General features: G+C 28.0%; 1 protein-coding gene across 1 annotated transcript; it reads left to right on the top strand.

The window, feature by feature from the left end:
* The first annotated feature begins 3,241 nt into the window (after positions 1-3,241).
* LOC129971553 (cyclin-dependent kinase 1-like) lies at positions 3,242-17,575 on the top strand. The gene is made up of 7 exons (XM_056085428.1): positions 3,242-3,381; positions 3,757-3,801; positions 6,603-6,759; positions 9,935-10,058; positions 11,271-11,605; positions 15,057-15,198; positions 17,243-17,575. The coding sequence occupies exons 2-7, from the start codon at positions 3,765-3,767 to the stop codon at positions 17,354-17,356; spliced, it is 909 nt and encodes a 302-aa protein (XP_055941403.1). The 5' UTR covers positions 3,242-3,381; positions 3,757-3,764; the 3' UTR covers positions 17,357-17,575.
* Positions 17,576-18,865: the final 1,290 nt, after the last annotated feature.

Genomic DNA, 18,865 nt, shown 5'->3' on the forward strand with positions numbered 1-18,865 from the left:
ACATCCACATTATTTGTTAGGAACCAATTTTTGACTCCAGTCGCGGTGTGAATGGAAGCTCCGTCTTGCTGAAACTTCTACTCTTCACCCCCCATGTCAGAGGCATAAGGAAGAAGCTCGGAATTGAGCACTGGAATATAGTCTGTATGTTTTTGCCTACCATTTAAGAAAACCAGACTTGTCCTTCCTCCGTATCCAACAGCCAACCAGACCATCAAACTCCCTCCTCCCATTTGTCGTGTTGAATAGTGTTCGCCTTCAGTCCCCAGACAATGCCAGTAGTGCTGATATCCGTCTGGACCGTCTAAGTTAAATTTCTTTTCATCAGAAAATATCACAGAAGTCCATTCTGTAGTCCAGGACATGTGCTCCTTAGCCCACGCTAAACGGTTATCAATGTGAGCTTGTTTCCACTTAGGATGATGTTTCCGTTTTTTGAAAATGAATTTTTTAGATCTTTTAATATAGTTGTAAACTTTGTTTCGTCACATGATTAAGTCCTGCTTGATTTCTTGCCTTTGAAACACTTCCTTTGTTCTTCTTCAGCACACGAGCAAGTTTTCTTTCATCACGTGGTGTTAACTTCTTCGGTCTACCAATCTTCTTTTTATTTCCATTTTTATACGGATTTCTGATAAAGTTTGAAACTGTATTGAGGCTCACCTGCAACAATCGAGCAATCTCTCTGACACCATTTACCATCATTTTGATATGCAGAAATTTGCTCTTTTTGCAAATCGTTCAAAGGTATTCCTTTAGGCATTTCTGAGAACGGAGAAACAACGTAACTTTTAAACAAATTCGATTTTTTTGACAGAAAAGGATAAACAAAACACAAAATCACTATTTAAATAAAAAACAACTCACTAAATTAAATATATTAGCAAGTGTCCTTCTACTTTTTTTACGCATCGGAAATTATATATACTAATTTTCTTAATAATATTAGTGGCAGATGTTTAGTTTTTGCCTAAAATGAAAACAAACTAATCTGCATAAATATCTGGTAGTTAGGAGAAAATAAGAGATATTAATTGGCAAAAAGACACTGTCCTTCTACTTTTTTTACGCAGTGTAAATATCGTAAAATCTTGCAGTCAGTTTTTCTCACATTGATTGCCAAAAGGCGCTGTTACAATTGAATAAAAATGTGATTAGATTAACCCTTTATTTACCGACGGTACATAAAAGCACCGTTTAAATCTGACTTATGTCATTGTGATGTGACTATTTTTTCTAGCGGTATTTAAAAGAACTCGAGGAACTTAACTTATGTGGCAAGTAGTTAATATAAGCTAAAAAATTTTTTAAAAATTTAATTATTAATAAAATTAATTAAGATATTTTAATTACTTAAAAATGTTCATTTTCCCCTTGGAGTGGAGCATTCATTCTGAAGGGAAACTTAACTAATGGTACAAGAATAAAATTGAAAAATTTTTGCTAAAATAATTCGGTAAATAAAGGGTTAATTAAATAACTGATTAAGTTATGAAAATATTATAGTATTCTGCTGTTGAGAACATAAAAGTGCAATAGATATTCAATCTAATTCACCAGGGTGTCGGTTGCAAAATTCTATCGTTACAAACCTCAAATTAAATAAAAGTATATTGAAATGAAATTAACTTAGTAGTTAATATTACTGAATTTAAGCGATTACAATTGTTGTTCACAAATATGCTTAATAAATATCATCTTAATATCTGGAATAGAGATATAGTAGAGAATATTCAATCATCTATTTCGAAAATTTTCATAGAAATCTTTGTTTAAAAAAATCGTCCAACTTTAATTTTATTTATTCATTTCATGACCTTCCAGCCATTTGAGGATGCAGCAGCTGCAGTGCATCGGATTCCCTGACCTGAGCAGCCCCCCCCTAGCCCATCAAGAAGTAAATGCTCTTTCTTTTTACGTCTTTTAAAAAAGAAAATATGCATAACTCGAAATTATTCAGCAGATCTTGTGAAATTTTTCTGATCAGATTATAATAGAATTTATAAAATGTAAAGGGACTCTAGATAATGTTATGGCGAGAAAGTGTGAAAAAGCATAATTATAAAATTCACGGCCTTTATATATGATGAATCTTGCTGAATCTGGTGACTCGTTTGCTGAAAGTTGGCACACTTCTACGACACTTTCCTCGCACTTTTGGGAATGACCATGCTGAATTATTATTCCCGTTGTGGATAAGGAGAAATTTTTGAGGACTACACAGTAGAAAAAAATTAGTTACATATCTTAAGGGAAGTTCCTTCCTTAGGAAACCGGGTTTTGTTGCTTTAAAGGCAATAAATACATTACTAAACCATTCAACTTCAAAAGTTGGACATCCTGTCATAAAAAAGGATTCTATAAAATACTTGAATATACGTGTTTGTGTATTATGTGTAATTTATGCATCGATTTATAATATAAATTGTTTAATTTATAAGTGATGATTTGATGCAAGTGATGCATGGCGATAAAAGGATTGATGCATTACTCAGTAAACAAAATGTAAAAAAAAAAATATATATATATATATATATATATTGTTTTTGAAATCATTAAATTACTAACTTATCGGCAGTTTTTGTTTTTCCTAAAGAAATAAACTTTTCCGTCAATCATCCTTATATGATCTGGTTTCAATGAATCTGGATAATCCCAGAGCCTATATTAATAAGGACTAGAGTTCTTGTATATCGTATTGTATTTGAAGTAGCTCGATGTATATGAGAGTTTATTATAATCCATTTTAGAACTTAATTTATTTTCTCTTCAGTCTAATTTTGTGCGCTCACTGGAGCACTAACTTCTTCGGATATTTTTTATACGATATTTTACTGCGTGGTATAAACAGAGTCTGATTAAGGCAGGGGCATACGGGCAGTTGCCCCGGGCCCCCACATCAGAGGAGGGCCCAAATCGAATAGAAAGTTTATCTTACGTTTCTTCTTTAATGAACTAAAGTAGTGAAGCAGAAGGGGGCCTCCAAAGAATTTTTTGCCCTGGGGCCCCAATTAGCCTAAGTCGAGCACTAAGTATAAATTATTACTTATCACTATTTGTATTGAGTTTTAAATATAAAATGATTAAAATATTCCACAATATGTGCATTAATATGATTTTTAAATTGAATTTATATTTTATTAAAGTCATTTGCTAAATAACGTTAGCTGTTAAGCCAAATAATAATAAAAGAAATATACATAAATAAATTATTAACTGTAACTGTTTAATGCAAGTCAAAATCAAAATGAGCGCGCTCCGTTTTTGAACGTTGAATTTGGTTGTATGTAATTTTTTTTACCGGTAACATTTGTTTTTCGTAGAGATAAGCCATCTCTGCGATTTATTTATAATTGATTAGAGCATTAACATCTTTTCTGTGTAAGTACTAAAAATTAAATAAAATGGTTTTTATTGGTAATTATTTTTCTCTTTGTCTCAAATGTACTGACCTTCAAATCAGATTTTGATTTGAATTTTGGATATGGCATGTTTTTTTAATCGATTACTGTTTAATCATTACGCACGTGGTTTTTGCTACTAGTATAAAATATACTTTTCTTAAATTTTAATTTTCCAAAAGGCTTCATTTCTTTTGCTACTGGTAAACAAGTGTAGTAGTTAATCGTTTACTATATATATCTTCGTTATGAACGGTTACTTTTTTGTATGTAATCCTATACTTGTGATTTTTATGCTTATTTCAATCATCTTTATTTATGAATTTATTTACAATATTCTTATTTCTGTCAACAGATCACAACATGGAGGATTATATAAAAGTTGAAAAAATTGGAGAGGGTAAGTTTTTATGTTAATGTATATATATGTAATTTAAGAGCTTGCTTTTTTAGATCTAAAGAATATTTTTGAGCTTAAAAATTTGAAAAACCAAATCAAAAAATTTTTGAATTGTACAATTTTTACAGTAACTAGAAACAAAATTATTAGAAATTTTAGCATTGAAAAAATGTGTTACTGTTTTTATTTTTTATGTAATATTCTATCATTATTATGCTTTTGGTTGTAAGAAAATTTGGTTATTTTACCTTTTTTTTTGTTGAATCACTATCAGAAACTAAATATTTATACAGTGCATGCATTTTATATGCAAAAGTTGCAATTTTTATACAACTTTTTTCAAGTAAAAATTATTTGTATTGGTTGCCAATAATTTTAACTTAATATAGTCATAAATTACACCCTCAATTTAGCTCTTTTGTTTTTAAAAGTGTATACAATATATTAAAAGTAAAAAGACTATTTGACAAAGCTTACTAAACAAAATCTGTCTAAATATAACACTTAGTTGTCTATCAATTCAGTAATCAGATTGATCATCTTAAATATGAATAAACAGAAAAGTGATTTTACTAAGGTTTTCTTTCATTTCCTTTAATTTGACTCTGCTTTTAATTCTATTTTTTTCTCCCATGAAACATTAGCTTTAGAATACAGTAAAACTCCTTATTTGTCATAATACTATTGTGTGGAATGGTTTTGCAAATAATCTAAAATACTTTGTACTAGAGAATGTCCAAGTTTACATTATAATTCAAGGCAAAAAGATAATTTAAACCTTCCTAAATACAAAATTCTTAGATCCAATGTAGTAATAATACTGATAATCTTTTATATAAATATTTAAAAATGTGAACAATGAAACATAAATTTAAATAATTTCTCATGCAATTGAAATTTTAAAAAAAATACTGTTCCATCTCTTTCCCTTCTATATTTCTATAATGCTTTTAAATTTCAAAGTAAAATTTTTCTCATATTATATATATATATATATATTTGTATTTTTTCAAATTATATAATCAAAGCAAACACAAATTGGATATGCATTTGCTACATAGAGAAATCGCAGCTGTATTCATCTTTGTTATTTAAAAAAAAAAAAAAAAAACCTTGGTTTTGTTTTTTTAGCAGTTTTTTAAAGTCCTTTGTTAAATTCATGAACAGACAGCAGTGTTCGTACTGCAAAAAGGCAGAAATCAGAAAAATAACCATGCATATGCATACAAAGCTAATGTAGTTTCAAAGGGAGATTTTTTTCAAAATCTATCTAAACATGTATTTATTTTAGTCTCATGATTTTACTTGTGGTATTATAGCTTCTTTGTGAACTGTCAAAGTTACTGAAATGAGGCTTTGAGCAGGTTGGAAAATTCATAACTTCCTTAAACTTGGAAATTAAAATGAAATTGGAATTCAGATAGTTGGAAGATATTTATTTTAAAAACATGAAAAATTGAATGTTATATATTCAGTCACATAAATAATGATTGGAAGTAGAAAAATTGATTAAATCTTTTGTTTTTTAAAGTGTTATTTCATTTGAAAAAAATTTATTTTTCTACTATACATAAAGTGTTCAGATTAGGGCATAATTTTATTTTTGATTAAAAAAAAATGGTTTGATTCTTTTATTCTCCATCCCAAAAGGTCTTGAATTTTCTTAGACATCTGTTGCACATTATAAAATATCTATGCTTAAGAAAAAAAAAAAAGAAAAGAGAGAGAGTGAAAATTGATTTATAGGTTCAGAATCTTATATAACATACCATTTATATTGATTTTTGAACTTATTTACTATTTTATGAAAGTTGCTCTTCCTCTTTTAAATTATGAGTTGGAGGTGGAGTATTTTCCCCCCTCTCTCTCTCCTCCCTTCAAGATATTGGAATTAAGTTTTGTGTCTTCTTTTAATGTCTTTTTCCCCTTTTTTGACAATCAATCTACTGTCACATATGATATGATAGGGCTGGGAAATAAAATGAAACACGTTTAGATTGTAGAGAGATTAGTTTAATACGGATTTGAAATCCTATATGTTTTCTGATATAGAAAATTGCTTGCCGATCAAAGGCAAACATTTTATTTTATCATTTAGCTTTTCTACTACCTATATGGAAAAGTCTAAAGAGTTAGCTGCATCCAGGTTTTTAGTTTTTCTTATAGATTTCTTCTTTTTCTAAAATAAATTTCATTTCAATATTCTTACTAATAAAAAAACACTTGTTATTTGGCAGCAAATATTGTAGAGTTAGCATTCTGATTTTAGAATTTATTTGGACATTCTTAACATTAATTGTTTGTCCTAATATATCTTTTAAGAGTATATTGTTTTGATATACTAGTAAAAAGGATTTTTTTAAAACATGGAATTTTTGTGTGTTTGGGAGAATATTTTTATATTACTAAAAAAGACATAAGATGAGGTGAATGATGTAAGTTTTACTGTATTAAGTGAGTATGTATGCGAGATACTCAGGTTTTAAAAAGTTAAAATTCGACATAACTAGGGAAATAAAAAAAAAAATGCTGTAATGTTGAAGGGGCCATTACCTTAATATCTTTTAAGAGTTAATCAGTTACATCATAACTTTCAATTTTGAAAAAAATTCCAATTATTGCAGTTTCAGGCATTACAGGAATAGATTTAAACAATATGTGCTATTGTAATTTTCTTTTTTTATTGTAAAGCACAATTTTTTTGCTTCAAAAATTCTATTTTTTAAAATATTTTGTTAGTTTTTAAGATAATTTATTTTTTTGCAGTATAGGGATAAAAGTATGTTTTTATATTTGTTTAGGTACATATGGAGTTGTTTACAAAGGAAAACACAAAAAGACTGGTCGGATTGTTGCACTGAAGAAAATAAGAATAGAAAATGAAGATGAAGGAGTGCCTTCAACTGCTCTCAGAGAAATATCTTCATTAAAGGAACTGAAACATCCTAATATTGTTGGGTAATCATTCAAGACTAATTTCATATATTATGGTATTTTTTTACAGCATGCTAATTGTATATGCCAAATAACATTGCTTGGTTTTTCTATGAAGCAAAGCGGTTTTTTAATCCTAATGTTTATTCTTTGCTTTGAACAGCTTTTCAATTTTCCTTTTCTGTGAATTCCATGCTGTATTTTCATCTTTTTTGATAAAGTTTTTTTTTTTTAAAGACCAGAGTAGCTTATTATTTACTCAAATTTCAGTAACATGGTGAAATGTCATGAATTAAAGGACAATCATATCCTCTTATTTATGAATAAGAGGTGAAATTTGAATGAATGAAATCTGCCATTTTAAATAGTTTTTACTTTGTCATATTTAACAATAAAACTAAAGCTAAGCATTGAAAAAAAAAAAAAAAAAACAGATTCTGGACTTACTTTAGAAGAAAATGAATTTTTGTGCTGACAAAGCAACTTTTAAAATGTTTTATCATGAAGCTTGTTCCTGAAGCTGCCTTCAGAAAACAGTAACATTGAAACTGGACCTCTTATCTGGATTTTCTTCTGAAATGAATTATATGCAGTTATCATTATGAAAAGTAAACTTGCTTACCTCTTCAGTTTGAGCAGATAACAAATCTTGTGTAGAAGTTAATTTATACACCATATAAGTTTTTTCTCTAACAAGTAAAAGCTACTCTGCATTTAAAATTTTTTGTTTGTTATTGAATAAGGATCCATATTCATCTTGTAGTTTTAAAAATGATGCTGGAAAATTAGATGAAGAATACAAGCCAATGTCTGAACTGTTTTCTGTTGTGCTGTCTAAAATAAAGTGTGAGATCAATGTTATGAGCATACTTTATGATTAATACCTGGATTTAGATCACTTGTGGAGATCAGCATTATAGTTGATACATTAACTGGTTTTGTTGTTGATTTAGAAGTTGCATATAATGTGCATGAAATTTGTTTAAATGTTTCTATAGGGTATTGATTCCAATTCCTTCTACAAAGAGCTTGAAAATGAATGTAATATTATTTACATTGAATCATCTAGCTGCATGGAAATAAAAGTTGTGGAAATTGTTTGAAAATATTCTCCTTCTTTGAGATTTAGTTATGTTCATAGTTTTGTATGATGGTTGCAGTAAAAACTTTCAAAATCTTTTTGAAATACAACTTTGTGGCAGTAATATAACAATTTTCAGAGAACGATAATCCATTAGAGTGTTGAGCACAAAGCATGACTATAGGTGATAAGAAAATGTGGAAGATTGAATGATTTTACAACAAAAAAAAATTTATCAGTTGGCAATTTCACATCACAAAGATGATACAAATGATATGAAAACTGCAATTTATATAATTCTTTCATAGTATATCAATTGATTAGAGAGACGTCAACTTTCCAATTGTCCAAAAGATAATGATTCTTAGTGCTTTTTCAATTCTATCCCTCATAATTCAAAATAAGGAAATAAAACTATTGTGCAAGATTTGGCAAATTTATTAAAGATGTGATACAAATGAATTACTAGAAATGTCTTTGTTGATGTACTAAAAATACAATAATATTGCTTTGTGACCCAAATGATAATCTAATGTCATAAAGTTGAAATGCCCAAAAGAAACATTCTTCCATAATCAAATAGTCAATTGCTTTATGAACCACATAATATTGAAGTATAAACGTGTTATATATATTTCATGACAGATATGTAAATATTTGGGTTTGTTCATTGTAAATATGATAATTAAGTATTCAAATGTGCTTGAGAGGCAGTTGGAAATGATGGCTAAAATGCTACAAATATTTATGTTGGTGAAAAGCAAAAAAGTTTTTTTAAAAGAGTTGACTTTTTTAATGCATGATTTTATTCAATAATTATAGCTTTCAGTTAATAATATGATTTGAAATTTCAGTGCATTTGAACAAAAATCTTGCTTTAAGGTGAAAATTTCAAAATTATATATGAATTATATCAAATTAAAGTTGAGAAGTGTTTTACACAAAATTGCATGTTACATATTTCATTGAATAACTTAGTATTTTTATAGAACATGCATAGTGATGTTGTTTTCAATTATTTGTCATTACTATTTAAGTTCATTAGTGGTTTGCTTGCCCACAGTTATGTCTTATGATATTACATTTATTTTTAGTTGATTTATTTTTGTAGGAGTTTGATTTCTTTGAAATTTGATTTTGTACTTATATTTGTAAACTAGTTTTACTTTCCATGAACTTCTGTTTCCTGTATTCGTTTGGAAACGAAACTTTACCTGCTTAAAAAATAACTAATTTCTTTAAAATTTCAATCTAATGGTTTAGTTTGCAGTATGCATTAATAGATATCTGATCATTAGAATTGAAAATGAGTTAAAGTATACTGACATGAAAATTTTTAACAAAAATTAAAATTTTCTTAATTATTCAAATTATTATTACTATATGCATTAAGGCATATTAAGAAATGTGGTAATAAATATATAATACTAATAACTTATAACTTAGCAAGTGTAAGATTATTGTTTAAAATAAGGAAACAACATTAATGTATTTTTAAATTTTTATTTATTTGTTTGTATTGATATCTTTAAAGCTGCTCTCTCCCGTAGTCTGCTTTTCCCACCCCTTCCAAAATTGCATTTGCTACAAAATGTTAAGTGACTCACATTTTGTTTAAGTTAATCTTAAAATAATTAGGAATAAATTTATAAAGGTTTTAATTAGATTTTATTTTGATAATTGAAGATGGAAATGTCTGATATTTTCTAGTTCTGCAAAAAGTTAATTTTTTAATTAATAGTTAATAATAAAAAAGTTAATTAATAGTTATTTTTCTCACAAACTGTTGTAGAAATCCAATCCCTTATTTTATTAAATTCATTTTATGGATTGTTTTTAAAAAGTTAGTCCGAAAATATTAGAAACTGAAAAATTAATCTCAAAAGAAGGCTTTATTAAAAAATATTTTTAAGCTAGTAATTTTTTTTAACATGAAAATATTTCAGAAATAATGTGCTTCTATTCAAGTTACATCTAACTATTGCAAAATCAATAAAGCTCGATCAAAATTTTTGAAACAATATTTTTGATTATCAAATTCTCTTAATGGTGAAATAATTTCCTTATGTATAGCTATTTTTTAATAAAAATTGTGAGCCAAATAATTTTTGATTTTAGACTTCTAGAAGTGGTGATGCAGGAAAGCAGATTATATCTTGTGTTCGAGTTTTTGTCTATGGATTTAAAGAAGTATCTTGATAGCATACCTGATGGGCAGTTTATGGAAAGACCACTTGTTAAGGTGATTATTTTTCTTCTTTAATAAAATTTATGTGATACAATAAAAATTTGTCTTTAAAAAAATTAAAAAACTTAGAAAAATATAATTTGGTTAATTTTATATGGAGTCATTTTAACATGCATGATTTCTATAGCTTTCTAAAAAGAACTTTAATTAATAATTAAGTTAATGTTAATTAATAATTAAAGCTTGTATTGTAATTTTTGTTTTTTACATATGCATGCACTTTCTCCCCTTTTCAAAAATGACATTTGTAAGTGTAAGCAAATTATAAAATAATATTTTTAATGTACCTTTTTTTAAAATGCATGTGATCATATAGATTCATTAATAAATAAATCTGAATAGATTTTTCATGGCAGTTTATTTAGTGACTATATTATCATTGTCTACTGACAATGATAATACTAATAACAATGATAATAATTTGATATTATCATTGCTGAAGATAATGATTCTTATTGTTTTTGCTCTGGTCTCCACATCTTAGTAGCATTGCTGCAGTTTTGTATTTTTTTATTGTTTTTATTTATCAGTACATTCATGTAAATTCTAATTTGCCACTTTATTATTTAAAGTCTTTTTTTTTTCAATATGCTTTATAATAATAGTTTTTATCATAGCTAATTCATTTGTACCATAAACATCAAAATATTAATATTCCAAAAGTGTATAAAATATTTTTTAAGTTTCCAAATTTGGGATTCTGACAAAATTTTTCAGGCAAAATCAGGCAAGTTGTCATTTAAGAAACTGATATGAACTGAAGCTACCTTTCCTTTTGTATGGTGAAATGACTGCCAGCTTTCTGGTTAGAGAAAATCTAAGAAATTTAAATTTCAGAATTGAGGTTATAGGCATTACTTATAAGCGTCCAATTTAATAATTATATATTTATAATGATAATAAATTTGAATCTATGTTGAATTGATTTTGAATCTTCTATTGTATTATTATTTAATTATAATAATCAAATTTATCTACAGCTTAACTGATTTTTTTCATAAGTGTCCAATACATTACTTCATTTCTTTTTGCAATTGAAAAAACTGTTTTTAGGTAGGGAGAAAACTCTAGTAATGCATTATTATTATTAACTGAAATACTGTTTAGTGCTAATTAACCATTAGAGATTTTCACATTTATTGTTAGTAAGAATTTTGCTGTTGACTTGGTGGATTTATTTAGCATTTCCCCCCTGCATTCTTTCAGAGTTATCTTTATCAGATATTAGATGGCATCTTGTATTGTCATCGACGAAGAATCATACACAGGGACTTAAAGCCTCAAAATCTTTTGATTGATCAACAAGGAGCCATTAAAATTGCAGATTTTGGTCTTGCCCGAGCTTTTGGAGTTCCAGTGCGTGTTTACACTCATGAAGTTGTCACTTTATGGTACAGAGCACCAGAAGTGCTTCTCGGTTCACCACGGTACTCTACACCAATTGATATTTGGAGTATTGGTTGTATATTTGCTGAGATGGCGAATAAAGCGCCCTTGTTCCGTGGAGATTCTGAAATTGATCAACTATACAGAATATTCAGGTATGAAATTCAAATAATTGTTTGTCTATTATCCTCCATTTTGTTAATATTTTCTTCATTTATACTAATCTTTAAATTTCAAGCTTCTTGTTTGGGTTAAAATGGAAAAGTTTATCAAAACTAATTTATTAATTTTGCTAACTTAGAATTTATAAATGGAGACAACCCATATAATACTTGGAATCTGTCACAAGGGCTTGCTACATTTCTTAATGTAAAAGAATTGTTGCTGTATTTGTTACCATAAAATTGACTCGTCGTTCACTAAAATATTTCATAAAATTTAATAAAAAATTTATATGATATATACACATTTTTGAACTCAAATTCACACACACACAAGCAGTGATAGCTTGTCAACTTAAAATCTAATAGTAATGCAAAAGATATTCTTCAGGGGTTGAAATCTGTCCAGACCAATGGAAATGTCCCTCTTTCAGCTCTTTCAAATTTTTACACCATCTTCTTACCTTATATAGTGACCAAATCAAAACTGCATTTTGAAGGCCATCCCATCATTTTATTGGATCCAAAATTTTTGGTTTTGATAGACATTCAAATTCATATGTATTGCATTTTGGAGCTACTGTATTCATATGCGCGAGAACAATCTCTTCACTTGGTGGATATCGTAATAAACTTATATAATATAGATATATTTCTAGAATGAAGATGATATATTAAAATTGACTAATCTAACTCATTGCGATTTTGAATTATGGCTGTCATGTATGAACAAATAATCCGTCAATCCTTCAAGAATTTTGGTCCACAATTTGATACAGATCTAAAATTCTTGTAATAATTTCACAAGCAGAATATCATCTATTTAGCTCATGTTTTTGAGCTGCTAAGCTCATATACACACTCATGGGCATGTAGATCGATTTTCTTTAAAAAAAATTTTTTGTCAAAATGTGCTTAGATTGTATAATTTGGGATTTAGACTATATATTAAATTTCATCTATCTACTTTGTAGCATTTCTGAATTATAATCCCAAGCAGTTTTTAATTTTAGAAAATAAATGAGAATGAGAAGATTCATCAAAATCTCTGTTATGTTTTGATGATTGCAACTGTCTTTGTAAAGAAGAAAATGTTGCTTACACTGCATTCAAAATTCTTACTTTCATTGATTTTTATTCTACTTTTTTAATGGAATAAAATGAGCTAAAAATTGAGCTTAGTGCCAAGCTTGAGACATCTTTTGCTGAATAGTAAAATTAAATTTTAAAAAAATAAAGAGAATCAGGGTCTATAGGAGATTTGTTATCTTCTGTGTGATTGGAGATAATCTGGTCTCATTACAATCCTAACCAGATAACTATGGAATTTATTTTTAAAATCCCTCAAGTCCTTTTTAAAGTCAAGCGATGACACATATACACACTGAACACAATACAAGGGGTTGCATAGTAAAAGAAATCATAATAAAGTTAATAAGATTTTGTTTTTATTAAATGAGAAATTGTACATTGATTGCACTAAGATGAAGATTTGGAATGACTTTTATACACATCAAACACTCTTAACTGCTTAAAAGATAATTTCCCTTTAGTTTAGCAGAGCTTCACAATGCACTCTAAACACAGATATGGCTTTTCTGTGTTGGCTGTCAGATAGCCTAAGATATTAATTTTTGACATATATATATATATATATATTGGGTATAGAAAATTTCCACCATTTAATGCATTTTTGCTAATATATATATATATACACAGGGTGTTTATAAAGTCCCGGACACATTTTGATGTTTAATAACTCATAAAATAATAAAGATATAAACACACTTATGGCATTTATTGATGGGATAACTCATATATTTTCCTTTTCAGGTTTGAATATTTTTACTTTTGTAAATATCATCTGCGCGTATGGTTAATTTCAGATAATTTCATTTTCCAGTCTAAATATCTGTACTTTTTTAAATATTGTCTGTTTATTAATTGCATTTTTCTCTCTTTTGTTTTTGGCAACTATTGCAATGTTACGATTACTTTTGATGTGTTTGTTCTACGTAGTACTTTTGTATGTGATGTTTTATTCGAGCGGATATTAAGGAGAATGCATACACTACAAGAGAAAGCACAGACTTTATGGGGGTTCATAGAAATGAAATCGATAGTGCAAGCACAGAGAAATTTCAGAAGAATTTGCCAAAAAGATCCTCCATCCAAAAACAGCATCTTGCGGTGGAAAAAGAATTTTCTAGAAATTGGAAGTATCGAAGATAAGAAACGTTCCAGACGTCCTTGCACAAGTGATTTTGATGTTGAGCGTGTCAGAGAGACATTTTTACACAATCCTAGAATATCTGTGAGATCAGCGGCAACAGAATTGGATATGCCAATTTCGACGGTGTACAAGGTTATTAAGAAAAAATTAAGACTGCATGCACACAAAGTTCAAATTGTTCAAGTTTTGGAACCGAACGATAGGCCTAGTAGGATGGCCTTTGCAACAGATATGCTAAGGAAGATAGAAGATGCTGCTGATTTTCTGAAGAGCATATTGTTTTCCGATGAAGCATCCTTTCATGTTTCTGGCATTGTTAATCGCCATAATGTGCGCAAATGGCTCTGTGGATGCCGACATGCTTGCCCATACCTGGCATGAAATTGACTATCGACTTGATATTCTCCGTGCGACAAAGGGGGCACATGTGGAAGTTCATTGACAAGAGTCATGAAACTTTTTGAGTCTATTTAACCATTTATGTTATTAATTTAAATCTATCTTTACTATTTTATGAGTTATTAAACATCAAAATGGGTCCGGGACTTTATAAACACCCTGTATATACGATTGTTTTTTTAATAGCAATGCTCTCGTAGCAACATACATTTTTCTGAAAGCATTTTGCCATTGTAATATATCGGTTATGATGTCAGATTTACGACTGGTAGTAATAAAAAGCACAGCTGAATTTCAGCCGACAGCTTTCTTTAAAACTTGTATCATTACCATTTATCAAAAGTGCTCTTTATTTTTATTGCTTATTTTTTAAAAAATATAATGGTTATTTTGAGGGAATTTTAAATAAAAAAATTTGGCTTGATAATTCTGTTGTGCTTGCTATATATTCAGTGATAACTTTTTAAGTTGCAAATTCAGTATCTACCCAAGCTAGATTAAGATTTATAGATAAGTTAGGTAATTTTTGAAATTCATACTTTCATATTTATAAATAGTTCACATTTTTAAATTTGCTATATATATCTATATAAATTTTGCATGTATTTTTTAGCATGTATAGCAAGTTTAATAGTATGTAGATGTAGTCCTCCCAACCTACCTACACAAATTCACTTTCACATGTAATCAATTAGTGTTATCTTAATGATCAGATGTGAATGGAATCCAATCAGGATTATCAATTTCCTGATTTAACTGAAAAATATGGTTTGTTATCATTTAAGTTAATAAAACCATTTTATTTTTATTTAGGACTTTAGGAACACCTAATGATGATATTTGGCCTGGCGTAACTGAACTCCCAGATTATAAAACAACATTCCCAAACTGGAGACAAAATTCCTTAGCTGTGCTCTCTACTAGACTAGGAACTGATGGCCATAGTTTGCTAGCAGTAAGTAATCTAATGCATCACATTTATATTTTTGTGTTTGAAACAGTTTTAAAGTTTTTAATAATTACCCTAAAGCGCAAGAAAGGTTTTTTTTGCAAAAAAATATTTTAGTATTAAAAGTATGTATAAAAAAACTAAAATACTTTGTATAATTTTATGTAACTGATCTGATCTCCGTTAAGGTATGCATAATTTGATTGGTAAATTAATCAAATCAAACAATTGGCTTACACCAGCATTAATTTCCCTTGAATTTCTTAATTTTTTTTTTTTTTTTTTAGTTTATATATTCTTAACTTATACTAAAAAAAATTCATGAGCAAAAAATTTTAACTGAAATTTTGGATAGTTTGAAATAATACTGAAATGATGTTTAAGAAATAGTTACTTTCACTGCTTTAAAAAAATATATATTGTCTGTTTAGAAAAATATTTAGAATATACTTTTAATCTTTTCAAAACGGATAATAAATTACTGTTTTTATCTTTTGTTTTGTCATTGATTCTGTTTTTATGATCAAAATGTTTATGATTTCAATTCAGATTAGCCATATTAGGAAAGATTGTAGTGTAAAAGAACACTTGTTGACTGAAGTGGTTTGTTAAGATACCGAGTAGCTGGAATTATCGTAAATAACAGATTTCTTTTGATTTTTGGTACAAACAAACTCATTAACAAAATGTAGAAACCTAATAGGCATATACTTAAATTTAACAAGTTAAAATTCTTTCCATATTATTGGCATCTAAATTATGATTATGAAAACCTAAGGAAACTAAGCAACTGGAATGTGCTCTTTTTGCCTTTCACATTAGAAATTTAGATTTGTAATCAATGTAGGTTTTATGATTTTAAATTGATCTATTGTTATCCCTCATTAGTTATTGGTTTTGATATAACAGGTCAGGGGATTATGTTGTCTCCATGGTGATTTAAACTTAATTGAACAAAGGAAGATAAATCATTCTATATTGAATGTACCATTTATCTCTTTGTTGGTCTTTAACTGTGCTATTCGTTCTTTTACTGCATTAGTCTGTTGTGTTTTTAATTTTACTATACAGGGTGTCTTCACTAAATCAGGACTGATTTCTAAACCATTGGAGATAGGCATATTGTTCCAGTTAAAAAAAAATTTCTAAATGTCATAAACAATTATATTTTATGTTGTTTTGGTCAAAATGTAATTCTGAAAGGGGGGAGTAGACATTGAATTTTTATATAGTCTTCTAGTTCTGTTAGTCATACTTAGTAAAATATCCGTAACAGTTTAAACAAATAAAAAAAAAATATTCCACATTTCTGCAGCTACAACTGTCTGAGGTTGTGAAATTTTCTGAAAAATTTTGAATATCATTATTTTCGATCACTTTGTCACCTCAAAAGTCTGTCTTCCTTTTAGTGCTAAGCTCTTCTTCAAGGCCACTGTCAAGAACCCTAAAATAACAAAGTTCATATCTTCATAATTTGGTTAGTTTTAGTTGTAGAAATATTAATTTTTTTTTTGTTTAAAATGTTATATAAATTTAACAGACTAACAGCATCAAAAAAATTTATATTTTTAGATTAGCTAACAATACAAAGCATGTCTATTTCCATGTTTAAAAGTTTATCATTGGGTCACAGTAAAAGTAGACATACTAATGGCACTATTATATTATAACGTGTAAAATAAACTATTTCCAATGGAAGATCATAAGAATTAGTATTCTTAAGACATCTTCTGATAATTTGGAGAGTGGAAGAGGACATTTTTCTATTTCTTGCAAGTCTCACTTTGCTGAGTCATAATCTAAAGGGCTAGTAATTTTCTCTAAAATTTTTCTTTAAATTCTTGATTTATGGAATTATGAGTGCATTTACTCCTAACTGCCATTGTTATGTTTTGAGATAAAATGGATTAAGATTTTAACTGAACTTGTGAGTTATAACAAAATCATATTAATTAACTGTACTATTACTAAAATATTCTAATTCATTATTTTTTATATTAGTCTAATAATATTTCAGGGTCTTTTTTAAATTAAATTTTAACTTTTTTAGGATATGTTGATCTACAATCCCGGTAAGCGAATAAGTGCCTTGGATGCATTGAAACACCCATATTTTGATGATTTTGATAAAAATTCTCTTCCAACTATAATCAACAATGCTTGATATTCAAGATTGTGTAGAATAGAAGATTGGGAATGCAAGAAAATTTTCTTTCTTCATCTCAGCACCTGTATATTTTTGTATTTTTTATACTCTTTTGTACTGCTTAGAGACCCGAGGTCTGTCTTGTGAAATTAGGTAAATCAGCATGTGGTACTGTCTTTGAACACCCATTTTGTAAATTTAGTTTTAATAAATATTTTATATCTTTTATAACAATTATTCTTATTTGAAATATTTAAAAAATTAATAGTATTTAACCAACAAAATGTTTGTTAAATACTTATTCCCCTACGTCCTACTCCTTAATGCTTGTATTTGCAGGAATAGTTTTTTATAGGAAGACTACCTATTGCAATGATTCTCGTAAACAAGACTTCAGGGAAAAATTTTCAGTTCTTTACTGATCATGGTCCCTAGGATTCAAAACTATCCTTCGTTTAAAAGTTTATATATATAAACACTTTGCCCATGTTATTTTGTGAACAGGAAAAACTAGAGTAATTTCATTTGGATTTTAACTTGGAATATATTGTTTGAAATGTAAAAATCTTGAACAAGTTCATAAGTGGTGGGGAATTGAAATTCTAATTTCTCTATAACCTTTTTAATGTTGAAGACAGAAAAATAAATCCAATTAGCCAAATTAGCGCTTCATTAAGACAAGCATCTTTTGTATTTAAGCAATATTTTAGAAGTTAAAGGCTGAAAAGGGATTTTCAAGTCCTAATTTTGATTGCTTCTAATATCATGTATATTTAATTATGCATATTTAACATCAACAATTTATGCTTATATTATGTAACTAAGATGTAAAAAAATCTACCTATGCCTTCCAGCTTCTGAGAGGAATTTTTGTAAATTGCAGCGAAATCAATAAGTTAAACTCATTTTGAATTTGTGTATTATTGAACAATTATTAATTTGAAGTATTGGTAATGAACTCCTAAAACGATGAAATTTTTTTATAAGTACTGCTATAATGTTAATGCTCTAAAGATTTGTGAAGAAATGATTTGTGATTTTACAAATTGTTCTGAAAAAAATTAATTTTAAATACATTCTGTTTATTATATCAATAGAAGTTTTGCTTTTATATGGGTTTGTATTTGCTAGTACAAGACCTATTGTCCCATTCACTATTTATTTTATTTGCTGAAACTTTGTAGCAGCTAGATGAATAAAGCAACCAAGAAACTATTTAATATAGTTAAGCATTTATTTGATAAATTTTAATAAAAAGCTTCAAGTTAATACTTGATTTTAAAAAATATGACAGAAGCTGTAATAAAACTAGTTTTTACCTACAGATTAAATTTTTTGACGTATTATTTTAAACATAGTCAAAAATTTTATTTTGCAGTTAAATCTCCAATTTATGTAAAAAGTTCCAAATTTCCCCCATCGATTAGTTTTGGAACTAATTTTTTTTTCGTGGATTCCTTTTCTCCATGTTATTAGTCCCCAAGCCAAATTTTGGAGCTTTTCAGCTACAGAACTCTGAAGAGTCTC

Source organism: Argiope bruennichi, chromosome 6 (assembly GCF_947563725.1).
Source record: "Argiope bruennichi chromosome 6, qqArgBrue1.1, whole genome shotgun sequence".
Classification (NCBI taxonomy): Eukaryota; Metazoa; Arthropoda; class Arachnida; order Araneae; family Araneidae; genus Argiope; species Argiope bruennichi.